A 15203-nucleotide genomic window follows, 5' to 3' on the forward strand; every position below is an offset into this window, starting at 1 on the left:
GGGGAGTAATAAAGAGGCTACTAACCTTTCTACATAGGCACAAAGGGCAGAGCACTTACACTAGGAAGATACTAGATTTTTACTTGGTTTTTGTTGGTAGGAGGTGTCCAGGAGAAAGAAAGAACATGGTATTTGGGCCTCGTTGGAGTAGATTGTGGCTGCTTCAAGAGACTGGAGGCAGTCGCTAAAGGGCCACGTATCTGCGGCCCTAATGAGAACGAAAGGGGGCTTCTTGGTTTCTACTCTAGTTTGCAGGGGGCAGAGATGAGACATTTGCTGTCTGGCCCACAGGCTCCGGCACGTTTTGGGGGAGGCGCCTGCAGGACCCATCGTACTCAATGAGCTTCCAGCGCAATGTCCGATCGCTCGGGGCCGACTGCCAAGGGGAAGGATGGAAAGAAGTATTCCTCGCTCAACCTGTTTGATACGTATAAGGGCAAGTCCTTAGAGATCCAGAAACCCGCTGGTGAGGGTCCTGCAAACATGCTCCTAATGGTTGCAGGCTGAGCGTGACTGGGGCATGTGCTTTAAGAGTGCTTTGGAAGGGAGCAGCTACAGTAGAGCTAGCAGAGATCAGAGGAACACTGGAGACCTTCCAGTTTTACCTGGGGTCCTGCTGAGGGCTTGGGGCTCTGGGTGGACAGTCATCCTCCTACAAAGGCGTGTCTTTGGTTCCCTGTCTTTGGATACGTAAGAATTGGAGGCAAAGAAATGTGGACTGGAAGAAGTCAGGGGCTTGCTTGCTCCCTGCAGGCTCAAGACAGATCATCCCACACAGAAGCAATAAATGTAATATAAGCCTTTTCGGCAGGGGATTTAGAGGTTATTCAGGAAAGGGATGGCTCCTCAGAAATTTGGAATAAGTAGGTAATAAGCTGTCGATGCTGTCTGAATGGGACCTGGAGTAGGGGGCTGTCAGATCTCCCATGTGAGGCATTTTTCAACCTCTCTCCATCTTTTCAGTTGCCCCTCGCCATGGCCTGCAGAGTCTCGGGAAAGTTGCCATTGCCCGGCGTATGCCACCCCCAGCCAACCTTCCAAGCCTGAAAGCCGAGAACAAAGGCAATGACCCCAATGTCTCACTAGTGCCGAAAGACGGAACAGGATGGGCAAGCAAACAGGAGCAGTCCGACCCCAAGAGGTAGACGGAGGCTTGGGGGGCTTAAGAGTGACGAGTATTCTGTGAATCCGGGCTTGGGCGAGCCAGCCACCTAAGAGCCAGAGAGAGGGGGAGGTACCTTTTGAATTGATTCTAGGTTTCCTGTTAGATAACTGAGAAATGGCCCTATTAGCTTTTTGTCAGATGGAGAGACTGCCTGAAGAAAAAGACAGCAGGCCCTACAGGGTAGCAAATTAAAAGGTTTTTTTTTTTGTTTTGTTTTGTTTGTTTTGTTTTGTTTTGTTTTGTTTTTTTGGTGGTACTGGGGTTCTTGGAAGCCCATCTATCTCCGGGCTACACTCCCAGACCTATTTTATTTTTGGAAACAGGGTCTCCTAAGCCAGCGCGGCTGGCTTCGAACCTGCGCGATCCTCCTGTCTCTGCCTCCCAAGCGCGGGGATTACAAGCGTGCGCCACCAAGCCCGGCCAAATTAAAAGTATTTTATTCTAATATTTGTAAATGGCAGTGATGGAGCCACGGTCAGTCCCCACTTTGGAGGACTAGGGGAGGTATCTCAGGCTCTGGGTAACTTCGTCCTATCGTCCCTTCAGTTCCGATGCCTCGACCGCTCAGCCGCCGGAATCGCAGCCACTGCCGGCTTCACAGACGCCTGCCTCCAGCCAGCCGAAACGACCCCCAACAGTCCCCGAGGTACCTGAGAGCTGCAGGCCTTGGGGGAAGAATGGCTCGTAGCCCCCCCCCCACGTCATCATTTATTATTCTCTTTGCTTCCCCAGAACACTCCTTCGGTTCCAAGCGGGGTAAAGTCCTGGGCGCAAGCCAGCGTCACCCATGGAGCACATGGAGATGGTGGGTGCAGGGCTGTCGGGGGGGCCTGTAGCCGGGTACTCTGGGAGGCAGAAGAGGCCCTTCGTTTCACTAATGTGTCCTTGGTTCTCTGGCTACATCTTGACCCCATATTTGGTTTAAGTCCCAGTCGTAAATGAGGGTGGGGAGGTCCCAGCACCATTCTCGCCTCTTGGGGAATGATCACTTACTCCAACAGGTAAGTGTAAAGGGAGGAGCCAGATGACCTGCTACCTAGCAGAGCCTTCCGCAAGCATGGCACGTCGTCAGTAACTCTCTTGCTTGCACCCTTGCCTCGACAGGTGGAAGGGCATCAAACCTACTGTCGCGATTCTCTCGAGAGGAATTTCCGACCCTGCAGGCGGCTGGCGACCAGGACAAGGCTGCCAAGGAAAGGGAGTCTGCCGAGCCGTCGTCTGGGCCCGGACCAAGCCTCCGCCCCCAAAGTGAGTGATTGCCTTTTAGCCAGGACATTACCTGTTCCCTTTCAGAGCTAAGCATTGGCTTATTCACCTTCCCGCATCGTTTGCATTAATCTCTTTCTGTGTCTTTTCAAAAATGCAGATTCTACTACTTGGAGGGACGGAGGTGGGCGTGGCCCTGATGAGCTGGAGGGCCCGGACTCCAAACTTCATCACGGTCATGATCCCCGGGGGGGACTGCAGCCTTCGGGCCCACCCCAGTTCCCTCCCTACCGCGGAATGATGCCGCCCTTCGTGAGTGGATATCTTATTTTGGAGTGGTTGCGCTAGAAAGTAGAATGCTAGGACTTGGGATTTAGTCTTTGGAGGGCATAGTTAGGAAACAGGTTCTAGGCGGAGAGCAGAAGCACTGTAGCAGATTTAAAAGGCAGGCCGTTTGACTGTTTCTCTGAGCAGCTACTGTTGGACCCTTTTGCAGATGTATCCCCCATATCTCCCGTTCCCTCCACCCTATGGACCCCAGGGACCTTATCGGTACCCCACTCCTGATGGGCCCAGGTAAGCAGTCCAGGTCGGGGGCAGAAGAAACCTGATGGGGGAGGAGCCGGTTTTGTACCCGGAGATGCCGCCTCGGATTGGTTGTTCAGTGTGTCACCTTGTATTCCGTTTTTCTTTCCATACGTAGCCGTTTCCCCCGAGTGGCAGGGCCCCGCGGCTCAGGGCCACCAATGCGCCTTGTAGAGCCTGTGGGTCGGCCTTCCATTCTTAAAGAGGATAATCTCAAAGAGTTTGACCAGTTGGACCAGGAGAATGACGACGGTTGGGCAGGTAAGTGGATGTTACTAGTCAAACGCTGGGATCTTGAAAGGCAAAATCTCATGGGGAAAGATGGGTCATGTGGGAGAAAGGCAGACGTTGGAGGGTAGGGAAGATAGCAGGAAGGCCTGGCAGTCCTGAGAGAAGTGAGAGCACGTTGGGCCTGGGCTTCAGAGAGGGTCGGTGTTGGCCGGCAGCTCATCGTGTAGCCACGGGAAGACATGCGGCTGGAAAGCAGAATGCTTGGGTTACTACTACTCATTTTTCCTTTCAGGGGCCCATGAGGAGGTCGACTACACTGAAAAACTCAAGTTTAGCGATGAGGAAGACGGGCGAGACTCTGATGAGGAGGGAGCCGAGGGCCAGTGAGTTAGAGCCATGGGGTGGGGGGGTTCCATGTTTCTTGTGGTAATATATTCTTGGAGGAGCTGGGTGGCAGCTGATTTTAATTCTACTGTTGATCTGCTCACAGCAAGGATTCCCAGTCAGCTGCTGGTGAGGAACGGCCCCCTGAAGCAGAAGGCAAAAAGGGCGCCTCCCCGGGCAGCGAGCCGCCCCCTCCTAAGACGGCCTGGGCAGAGACCTCTCGGCCTCCAGAGACAGAGCCGGGGCCTCCCGCCCCAAAGCCTCCCCCACCCCCACCTCACCGGGGCCCCGCCGGGAACTGGGGCCCCCCTGGGGACTACCCAGTGAGTGTCTAAAAGGAGGGGACGAGAGGGTCAGATATGGGAGGTGTCCGCTGAGTGATGGGAGCAGTAGTAGTAGGCTGACGGGAGGGCTGGGAACGGGCTCCAGGGAGCACAGGCTGTAGAGCATCTCTGGAAAGCTTGGGAACATCCTTGGTGTTAGGGGAGCTGGGAGAAAAATTGGACTGCTGTGGTGATAAAGAACAAGAAGGGCCTGGGTGTTTGGGTCTCTGGAGAATAGAGCAGCAGGGAAATGGAGACCGGCTCCACCCAGCAAGGCTGTCAACCTCGAAGCCTGGTCCTTGCATCTTATAGCTAGAGATGGTCAATTGCGAAAGAGGTGGTAGAAAGCATGTGACTGACACCCCTGGCCTGCTGGGTCTGCCCATTGACAGGATCGTGGGGGTCCTCCCTGCAAACCCCCAGCCCCCGAAGACGAGGATGAGGCCTGGCGGCAGCGGCGAAAACAATCTTCATCAGAGATCTCCTTGGCGGTGGAGCGGGCCCGGCGGCGGCGAGAAGAAGAAGAGCGGCGCATGCAGGAGGAGCGCCGGGCGGCCTGCGCCGAGAAGCTCAAGCGGCTGGATGAGAAGTTTGGGGCACCTGACAAAAGGCTCAAGGCAGAGCCCGCTGCCCCCCCTGCTGCCCCCCCTGCCCCGGCTCCACTACCTGCAGCCCCCAAAGAGGTCCCTGCGCCACCAGCTCCAGCACCGGCACCAGCCCCAACGCCAGAGAAAGAACCCGAAGAGCCTTCACAGGCCCCTCCTGCCCAGGCCACTCCCAGTCCAGGTGTGGCTCCAGCTCCCACTCTGGTGAGTGGTGGTGGCACTGCCAGTAGCACCAGCAGTGGCAACTCTGAAGCCAGCCCAGGTATGGAGAAGGGGATGGGTACTGCTGAGATGCCAGATCTCTGGCTTGAGGGTACAGAGTGGTTGGGATGGGGAGGAATTAAGCAGAATGTTGGTTTTATTGGCCTGTCAGTGGTAAGGGAAAGAGTCCATCATTTGAGCAATACCAGAGACGAAAAATCTAGAATCATCTGTAGGCCTAGAACGAAACAAGACTGAAGAATGTTGTTTGGAAGTTTCATGGGTTAATATCAGCACTGTTGGTTCTCGAGGCCATGACGTGTTTTTATGGGTTTAAGTGGGAAGGGCATAATTACTATAGGATTCAAACACTTAGGTCTATAGCAAGGGAGCTACAGGTGAGCGCTAGAATTCCTGGGGTATTCTCAGATCATCCTGATGGACTAGGTCATTGTGGTCTTTTCAGCTGAGCCCCAGATGCCTTCAAAAGAGGGTCCTGAACCACCAGAAGAGGTTGCTCCACCTACTACTCCCCCAGCCCCAAAGGTGGAACCCAAGGGTGATGGTGTCGCTTCTACCAGGCAGCCACCCAGCCAGGGTTTGGGCTATCCCAAATATCAGAAGTCGCTGCCTCCTCGTTTCCAGCGACAGCAGCAGGTGAGATCACGTTACTTCTCTTAGGATGGCTTCTTTCTGGCGTCGCTGTTTATCCTATCCATAAGTTACCTCCTGGGTCCTTCTGCTTCTGCCCAGTTTCCAGGTTGTGTCACCAGCGATTCCTACTTTTTTTGGGGGAGGGGTTACTGGGGATTGAACCCTGGGATGCTCTACCTCTGGGCTACTACACCCTAGCCCTTTTTATTTCTTGTTTTGAAGTAGAGTCTTGTCTTGACTGTAATTCTCATGTCTCGGCCTCCCGAGTACTGGGAGTATAGACGTGCACCGCCGCACCCGGCTACCCTGTGTTTTCTCTTCTCTGCTGACTCCCCGTGTGGAGTTTTCTGACCCGTCCTGTCTTGTTCCTTCCCTAGGAACAGCTCCTGAAGCAGCAGCAGCAGCAGTGGCAACAGCACCAACAGGGCTCTACCCCTCCTGCCCCAGTGCCCCCCTCACCACCACAGCCAGTGACCCTGGGGGCTGTGCCGGCTCCGCAGGCTCCACCGCCCCCTCCCAAGGCCCTGTATCCCAGTGCTCTTGGCCGGCCTCCGCCCATGCCCCCGATGAACTTTGATCCCCGCTGGATGATGATTCCTCCTTATGTGGACCCTCGGCTGCTCCAGGGCCGGCCCCCTCTGGACTTCTATCCGCCTGGTGTGCACCCCTCTGGTAAGGGCCCCCAAAGGGCAGGGAGCGCCTCAGTCCTTGGTGGATAGCAGTGTGACTGAAAGTGGGGTGAGGTTCGTGTGTGATGGCGCTGCTGCTTCTCATAAGTGTTAGGAGAGTGGGCATGGGGAAGAAATAAATGATGGTCCTTCATTGGCCAGGGTCTCTTCAGTGGAGAGTGTTGGCCTTTCAGAGGGAAACTGAGCGGCCAGCCCTGTTTCACAAGAGCAAAGAAGGCTAGACTTCTGGGAACAGGTGGTGCAGGTGCTGGCCTTACAGTGACCTCCACCAGGGAGGTGGCTTTTGGTCGGAGGGCCTTTAATGGGAAAGGATTGTTTTTTTGTTTTTTTTTTTAATTTCTTCAGGCCTGGTTCCCCGAGAGCGCTCAGATAGTGGGGGCTCAAGCTCAGAGCCATTTGAGCGTCATGCAGCCCCCCTCTTGCGGGAAAGGGGCACTCCACCAGTGGATCCAAAGTTGGCCTGGGTAGGAGACGTCTTCACCACCACACCCACTGACCCCCGCCCGCTGACCTCACCACTGCGCCAGGCTGCAGATGAGGAGGACAAGGGGTTGAGGTGAGTCTCAGTGCTAAGAGATGAGTGGGTGCCTAGTGCAAGGGCCCAGGCCTCGGAAAAAGGGTTGTTGGCGAGCTGGTAGGGGTGAGCGTGGAAGGCACAGCCGGGGGTGGTGATGCTCCTTCCTGATCTTGAGGTACGTGCTTCCCTTCTTTTTCTATCTCTCTATTCAGGAGCGAGACTCCTCCAGGACCTCCACCACCACCCTATCTGGCCAGTTATCCAGGCTTTCCTGAGAACGGAGGTCCTGGACCCCCAATATCTCGCTTTCCTCTGGAGGAGCCAGCTCCCCCAGGGCCCCGTCCGCTGCCCTGGCCCCCAGGCAATGATGAGGCTGCCAAGATCCAAGCTCCACCACCCAAGAAGGAGCCTCCCCCCAAAGAGGAGACTCCACAGCTAACAAGGCCAGAAGCAGGCCGAAAGCCTGCCCGCGGAGTTGGGGGCGGAGGCCAAGGGCCCCCACCACCTCGCAGAGAGAGCCGCACTGAGACCCGCTGGGGCCCTCGCCCAGGTAGCAGTCGTCGTGGGATCCCTCCAGAGGAGCCAGGTGCCCCTCCCCGCCGGGCTGGGCCTATAAAGAAGCCGCCGCCACCTGCAAAAGTGGAAGAGCTGCCTCCTAAGCCACTGGAACAGGGGGATGAGACCTCTAAGGCCCCAAAGCCAGACCCACTCAAGACAGCCAAGGGGAAGATGGGCCCCAAGGAGGCCCCGCCCAGTGGGAGTGTTTCCCCTGCACCGAGGCTCCGGAGGGACTATTCCTATGAAAGAGTGGGGCCCCCCTCCTGCCGGGGTCGCGGCCGAGGCGAGTATTTTGCCAGAGGGAGAGGTTTTCGTGGGACCTACGGGGGACGGGGACGGGGAGCTCGAAGCCGAGAGTTCCGCAGTTACCGGGAGTTCCGTGGAGATGATGGGCGCGGAGGTGGGGCAGTGGGACCTAGCCACCCCCCTGCCCCCCGAGGCCGCACTGCCAGCGAGACACGAAGTGAGGGGTCTGAGTATGAAGAAATCCCCAAGCGGCGCAGGCAGCGTGGCTCAGAAACGGGCAGCGAGACCCATGAGAGTGATCTGGCGCCCTCAGACAAGGAGGCTCCCCCACCCAAGGAGGGGGTGCTCGCCCAGGTCCCTCTTGTTCCCCCACCACCAGGAGCTCCCCCTTCGCCAGCCCCAGCTCGCTTTTCTACTGCCCGGGGTGGGCGTGTCTTCACGCCTAGAGGGGTGCCATCACGAAGAGGCCGAGGGGGAGGGCGACCCCCTCCCCCTGTTTGCCCAGGCTGGACCCCTCCAACCAAGTCCCTGGTTCCAAAGAAACCACCAACAGGGCCTTTGCCCCCAAATAAGGAGCCTTTGAAAGAGAAGCTGATTTCGGGCCCTCTGTCTCCCATGGCCCGGGGGGGCAGCCACATGGGCCTGGGCATGGAAGATGGGGAGCGGCCCCGAAGGAGACGCCATGGGAGGGCCCAGCAGCAGGACAAACCGCCTCGCTTCCGGAGGCTGAAGCAGGAGCGGGAGAACGCCGCGCGAGGAACTGAGGGCAAGCCCTCTTCCCTAGCCCCTCCCACCTCCACTGGCCCTGAGGAGCCCCCACCTCCTCGCCGGGCAGCCGCCAAGTCTCCTGATCTGTCAAACCAGAACTCTGACCAAGCCAACGAGGAGTGGGAGACGGCGTCAGAGAGCAGCGACTTTGCAAGTGAACGCCGCGGTGACAAGGAGGTGCCCCCGCCTGCACTGCTGACCCCCAAGGCCGTGGGCACGCCTGGGGGCAGCGCAGGGGGGACTGGACCAGGCATTTCAACCGTGTCCCGTGGAGACCTGAGCCAGAGAGCCAAGGATTTGAGCAAGCGGAGCTTCTCGAGTCAGCGGCCCGGCATGGACCGGCAGAACCGGCGGCCAGGCCCCGGGGGCAAGGCTGGCAGCGGTGGTGGAGGTGGTAGTGGGGGTCCTGGGGGAAGGACAGGCCCAGGACGAGGGGATAAGAGGAGCTGGCCCTCTCCCAAGAACCGCAGGTGAGTGAGGACAGGTTTTAAAGTTGGAGGGAGGCTTGAAGGAACATGAGGGTGGGTGGGTGGGTGTCAGCATGGAGAGTGAGGCCTTGTAGGGTCATTAGGAGGCCAGATGTGGTGGTACACACTTATAATCCCAGTACTTGGGAGGCTGAGACAGGATCACAGGTTCAAGGCCAGCCTCAGCCATTGAGCAAGGTTCTTAATCTAGTGAGACCCTGCTTCCAAATAAGAAACAGAATTGGTTGGGGTGTGGTTTGGAGATAAAATGCCTCTGGGTTCCATTCCTAGTGCCAAAAAAGAGAGTTGGGCATGGTGGTGTATGCCTGTAATCCCATTAATTTGGAGGCTGAAGACAGAATTGCAGGTTCAAGGGCAGCCTCGGCACTTGAGTGAGAACCTGCTTCAAACCCACAAAAAAAAAAATAGGGCTGGGGATGTAGCTCAGGTCGGATGCCACTGAGTTCAACCCCCAGTACCGCACACGTGCGCACAGAACAAGAAAGACCAAAAGGCAGGAGCCCCTGGCCAGTGAGGCAACGGGGGAGTAATGGGCGAGAAATAGCAACATGCCGTTGCCCGTTTCTTGTCTGCATCTTGCACACCTGTACACATAAAAATCCTTCCATGGACTTAACGATTGGATGGGTGAGGAGGTTGTAAGAAGACGGAAATACTTGGCTGGTAGGGAGAACAGTGGTCTAGCACAGTCTGGCATTTACTCTGTTTCAGCCGTCCTCCGGAGGAGCGGCCCCCAGGGCTTCCCCTGCCTCCCCCGCCCCCCAGCAGCTCTGCCGTCTTCCGCCTGGACCAAGTGATCCACAGCAACCCTGCTGGCATCCAACAGGCTCTGGCCCAGCTGAGCAGCCGCCAGGGGAGCATCGCGGCGCCGGGGGGGCACCCCAGGGCCAAGCCCGGGCCTCCACAAGCCCCTCAGGGCTCCTCCCCTCGGCCCCCCACCCGATACGACCCACAGAGGGCCAACAGCAGCGCCACTTCTGGTAAGCTGGGGCTGGGGTGCGGGTGGGGCTGCTGAGTCTAGAGCCAGGTGCTGGGGTCAGTGGGGGCTGCCGCTGGCACCTGCACAGGCAGAGGGCTAGGGTCAGCGGAAGCAGGGCACACGCTGACAGTCTTCTTTTTTTCCCTAGACCCCCACTTGGAGGAGCCAGGGCCAATGGCAAGGGGGGTGGGCGGGACTCCCCAAGACTCAGCGGGGGTTAATTCATTTCCCCCAAAACGGCGGGAGCGGCCTCCCCGAAAACCAGAGCTGCTGCAGGAGGTGAGGCACAGGCTTTGCTGCACTCATGCCTTTCGAGGGCCCTCTGCACGTCCACTCGCTCCCATCATGGCGGCCTCACCCAGGTCCTCGCTGGCTCCCTGCTCGTCTCCCGCGTCTCCTTTGTTGCCCTCATGCCTCACTTTGCCCCAGTTTCCTCTGTTCCCCAGTTCCCACCTAATTCACGTTTTACTTCTGGACTCACCTTTAGGAATCCCTGCCAGCTTCTCATAGCTCTGGATTCTTGGGCTCGAAGCCTGAGGCCCCAAGCCCTCAGGGGGAATCCAGAGATGCAGGCACAGAGGCCCTGGCGCCCCACATCTGGGATCGCTTACATGCTGGTGGGTGAGGCTGCCGGGGGAGGGTGGGTGGGCTGGTCGCAGTGAGGTGGCTCCAAAACTCCTCATGCACCTTCCTGATCGGTGCCCCCTCCAGCCACCAGCCGAAAGAGTTACCAGCCTGGCTCCATGGAGCCCTGGATGGAGCCCCTGAGTCCGTTTGAGGACGTGGCCGGCACAGAGGTGAGCGAGCATGGGAGGACTGGCTGAGCCAGGCTTGTCGAGCACTGACTACAGTTCCCACCTGCGCTGGGTGAAATCTGGGGCCATCTCGTGCGGTGTTTTCCCCTCAGTCTGTCTGTGTGTGTGTATCAGTCAGGCATAGGGTGCTTTTTACCCTGACTTAACTAGTTCCTTCTCCACTCCTCTCAGATGAGTCAGTCTGACAGTGGGGTGGACCTGAGTGGGGATTCTCAGGTGTCATCAGGTCCCTGCAGCCAGCGAAGTTCCCCTGATGGAGGACTCAAGGGGGCAGCAGAGGGACCCCCCAAGCGGCCTGGAGGCCCCTCACCCCTGAATGCTGTTCCTGGTGAGGGTCCACCTGGCTCTGAACCCTCTGAACCTCCTAGGAGACGGCCACCGGCCCCCCATGATGGGGACAGAAAGGTAAAAGACCAGGAAGGAACAACAGGAATGTCCCAGCAACCTGGCTTTGGCTCTCTTTGCCCCTTGCCTTTTCCTGTGTGTTCCTGATCGGGCTTCCCTCTCCTCCCCACAACTCCACGCTCCACTGTCTTCCCCAACCAGGAGCTGCCCCGGGAGCAGCCTCTGCCCCCTGGCCCCATAGGCACAGAGCGATCGCAGCGCGCAGACCGAGGCCCGGAGGGCCCCCTGCGGCCGTCCCACCGCCCCGGCCCCCCGGTGCAGTTTGGCACTAGTGACAAGGTCTGCACGGCTCGACCTGGGTGTCCTGGGCTGGGGGAGAGGAGGAAAGCAGAGGGCGGCACGCGGAGGGTGGTATGTGCCTGGGTCGTAAGATGCGCTCCTGCTGTGCAGTTACAGGACTCGGACCTGCGCCTGGTGGTAGGAGATGGTTTAAAAGCGGAGAAGGAGCTGACGGCATCGGTCACTGAGGTATGTGGACAGTGTTCCCAGGGAAGACCCAAGGTTTCTGGTGACAATTGCTGGGAGCGGCCTGGGCATCGGCATGTCAGACACCCCCGTTGACAAGGCCTCTCTTGCCCAGGCCGTTCCAGTGTCTCGAGACTGGGAGCTGCTGCCCAGTGCTGCTCCTTCCGCTGAGCCACAATCCAGAGGCCCAGAGCCCAGCTCCTCAGGCCAGCGCCTGTACCCTGAGGTCGTCTGCAGCAGCCCTGGGCCTCCCGGTTCTCAGGTACGTCCCGCTTTCCATCCCATCCCCCCTCGAATGCACGATCATTCTTTTCTGCCTACTGTTTCTTCTAATCAAGCCCGAGTTGTGTTGTAAGACACTACTCTGCCCACTTTTTCCCCTGTTTTTCTCCTTTGCTGTCGTGGGTGGGGTGGTGAGCGTTCCTTGACCAGAGACACTGGAGATAGCTCATCCCTGCTTCTCTCCAGCAGGTCTCCGGGGGAGCCATGGACTCTCAGTTACACCCCAACAGTGGAGGCTTCCGCCCTGGGACTCCTTCACTGCATCCTTACAGGTAAGATATAGGTGCCTGTGGGCCTCAGAAGGAAACAGGGTTCAGGTGGGCAGGAAGGGGAAGACGCCACTAGGGTGGGTGTAGGCATTGCCAAGACCAGAAGCAAACGCCTGGCTTCCTGACACCGCCTGCCCCCATTTCTCCTAGGTCACAGCCCTTGTACCTCCCCCCCGGACCCGCCCCTCCCTCAGCACTGCTCTCCGGGGTGGCGCTCAAGGGCCAGTTTCTGGATTTCTCAGCGCTGCAAGCCACAGAGCTGGGGAAGGTGCCAGCTGGAGGCGTTCTCTACCCTCCGCCTTCCTTCCTCTACCCTCCAGCTTTTTGCCCCAGCCCTCTGCCCGACCCACCCTTGCTTCAGGTAAGAGGTGGGCAGGTGCCAGGGGTGGGAAGAATGGTTGCGGGGAAGCTGACGGTCTCCTGTTCCCTAACAGGTACGCCAAGATCTGCCGTCCCCCTCGGATTTTTACTCTGCTGCTCTGCAGCCCGGTGGCCAGAGCGGCTTCCTTCCTTCAGGGGCCCCTGCCCAGCAGGTACTTGGCTCCTTGCACGACCCCTCCCTCTGGTCTCTGGCTTTTGTTTTCACTTCCTGGCCTGCCTCCCTGGCCAGTGTGGACACTTGGACTTCTTATTGCAGATGCTTCTGCCCATGGTAGACTCCCAGCTGCCTGTGGTGAACTTTGGTTCCCTGCCGCCGGCGCCGCCTCCTGCCCCGCCGCCCCTGTCTCTGTTACCTGTGGGCCCTGCTCTGCAGCCCCCCAGCCTGGCCGTGCGGCCCCCGCCTGCTCCTGCCGCTCGGGTGCTGCCTTCACCTGCCAGGCCCTTCCCCCCTAGCTTGGGGCGAGCAGAGGTAAGGCACAGGAACCTCTAGAGGTGCTGGGGTGCTCCCCACCCCAGCGGGGCGAGGCAGGAGGCTAATTCACGAGTTTTTTTCTTCAGCTACACCCAGTGGAACTAAAGCCGTTCCAGGATTATCGGAAGCTGAGCAACAACCTTGGGGGCCCTGGGTCATCACGTACTCCCCCAGCTGGAAGGTAAATGGAAATGGGGTTCAGACTCACCCATCTACAAGGGTGCGCGCGCACGTGTGTGTGTGTGTGCGTGTGTGTGTGTTATGGTACTGGGGATTGAATGGAGGGAGGTGTCTTTATTTTGGTTTTTGTCGCTGGGGTTTGAAACAGGGCATTCTACCTCTGACCTACACCCCTGTCCTTTTTTTATTATTATTTTTTATTCTGAGACAGGGTCCCACCAGGTTGATGAGTCTCACTACTTGCTAAGACTGCCCTCTAATCTCCTATCCTGTCTTAGCCTCCCAAGTACTGAGATTACAAATAATGTGTGTAGTCCTCCCATCTCAACCGCCCAAGTACTGGGATGACAGGCGCGGGCTCCTTGAAGCCAGGGCAGGTCCTAACCTTGCCTTAAACTCCCTTTCTTTCTCCTTTAGGTCCTTCTCTGCTCTCAATTCCCGTCTCAAGGCCCCGCCTGCCACCTACAGTGGCGTATTCCGCACCCAGCGCATCGACCTTTACCAGCAGGTAAGGAAAAAACCCCTGTGGTGTCCAGTCTAAATTCATGAGCTGCCACCTGAGTGTCTGACCTGACACCGTGACTTCCTCTTTCACACCTATCCTTTAGGCCTCCCCACCGGATGCCCTGCGCTGGATGCCGAAGCCTTGGGAGAGGACAGGGCCACCTTCTCGAGAAGGGCCTTCCCGGAGGGCAGAGGAACCTGGGTCCCGAGGGGACAAGGAACCTGGATTGCCCCCACCCCGCTGAGGGAGTTCCCCTTGACCCCCCGCCCCCGGGGCTTGTATATAGATTATAAATATATAAGGAGGAAAGGGGTAAGGGGAAAGGGGTCGTGGGGCTGGAGCCTCGCTTCCCCTCCTCCCCCTTCCCCTGGTCCCCTATCCCTGGGGCCGTTTGTTAAAAAAGAATAAAAGAATTTAAAAAAATTTCCAAAATGGTTTTGGGGCTGGGTCAATGTTTGTAATGCCCTACAGTATGGTGCTAAGTGATGTATAGTTTCAGTAACAACTTGACATATTCTAGTGACCTGTTTGAACAAATTTTCTTAAGACTTTATTTATTTATTGCATCTTTTGTTTTGTGGTTGGGAATTTGGGCTGAGCTCAGATAGACTTTGCTGTTACTGGGGATGGAACCAAGGGGCATGCTATTTTAAAACTATACCCCCAGCCTTTTTTTTTTTTCCCCCCTTAAGAAACAAGGTTTCAGCCAGGCATGGTGGCACACACTTGTAATCCCATTACTTGGGAGGCTGAGGCAGGAGGATCATAGGTTTGAGGATGGCCTAATCCACAATACTACAAAAATGGTCTTGGCCAGTCATGTGCCTGTAATCCAGTATCTGGGAGGCTGAGACAGGAGAATCCCTTTCAAAGACAGCTTCAATGAGTAATGACACACTCAACCTACTAAGACTTTGAAAATGAAAGTAAAACCCAGGTGTGGTGGCCCAGGCTTGTAATTCCAGTACTTGGGAGGCTGAGACAAGAGGGTCACAGGTTCGAAGCCAGCCTTAGCTACTAAGTGAGGCTTTTAGCAACTTCTATTTACAAATAAAATATAGGGCTGGATGTGTAGTTCAGAGATGGAACGCCCCTTCAATCCCCAGTACCTGGCTGGGAAAAGGTCTCTCAGTAAGTTGCTGAGGCTGCTTCAAAGATGACATCTCATCTGAGCATCCCAAGTTCTGGGGTTCTGGGCATGTTTCGCCACTCCTGCCAACAGTGGGTTCTCTGAATTGGATAGATCAGGTCCAGTACGGTCAGATTTGGTTTTATGGATGTGCTGCACGCTCGAGTTTTTCCATCCTGGTTTACACGTAAATACAGGCCTTCCGCCTCCCTTGGCCTGTTGCAGTGAAGCACACCTATAATCCCAGCTACAGGGGAGGTTGAGGCAGCAGCATTCCAAGGTCCAGATAATTGGCATTTGAGTGAGACTCCTAATAAAAGGGCTGGGGATATAGCTGAGTGTTAAAGTGCCCCTGGATTCAGTCCCCAATATGGGTTGCACAAAAGTCTGCCCACTAAACAGGATTCATGTTTTAATATCCTGCATGCATAGATCATTAATAATGCACCTGTGCCCACCCCCCAATGTTACAAGCTACAAGAGTTGGATTCCCAAGGAGTACTAGTTTGAAAAAGTTCACAAAAAGCTGGGCGTGGTGGCGCACGCTTGTAATCCCCGATCTTGGGAGGCAAAGACAGAAGAATTGCTGCAGGTTTGAAGCCAATCTTGCTGGCTTAAGAGACCGTTTCCAAATAAAAATGTTTTAAAAAATGGATCTGGGAGTATAGCCTGGAGTTCTAGCCCCTGGGTTCCACCCCCAG

At 56.9% G+C, this 15203-nt stretch overlaps 1 protein-coding gene across 2 annotated transcripts; it reads left to right on the forward strand.

Moving 5' to 3' along the window:
- Positions 1–354: 354 nt before the first annotated feature.
- Positions 355–13617, forward strand: PRRC2A (proline rich coiled-coil 2A; the record flags this gene model as incomplete). Of its 2 annotated transcripts, none has more annotated exons than XM_080710726.1 (30): positions 355–466; positions 964–1141; positions 1712–1811; positions 1898–1970; positions 2270–2413; positions 2532–2683; positions 2868–2947; positions 3075–3217; positions 3480–3570; positions 3678–3894; positions 4287–4761; positions 5167–5357; positions 5732–6026; positions 6389–6599; positions 6773–8602; positions 9332–9600; positions 9748–9878; positions 10087–10216; positions 10311–10396; positions 10586–10819; positions 10961–11098; positions 11216–11287; positions 11400–11546; positions 11753–11838; positions 11986–12196; positions 12270–12368; positions 12473–12685; positions 12775–12869; positions 13286–13376; positions 13477–13617. In XM_080710726.1, 30 exons carry the CDS (start codon positions 355–357, stop codon positions 13615–13617), a joined length of 6435 nt encoding a protein of 2144 aa, XP_080566852.1. The 2 variants fall into 2 exon arrangements, with proteins under 2 accessions (XP_080566852.1, XP_080566853.1); XM_080710727.1 differs by having other exon boundaries at positions 11756–11838.
- Positions 13618–15203: the final 1586 nt, after the last annotated feature.

The sequence above is a fragment of the Muscardinus avellanarius genome, assembly GCF_963383645.1.
Source record: "Muscardinus avellanarius genome assembly, chromosome: 14".
NCBI lineage: Eukaryota > Metazoa > Chordata > Mammalia > Rodentia > Gliridae > Muscardinus > Muscardinus avellanarius.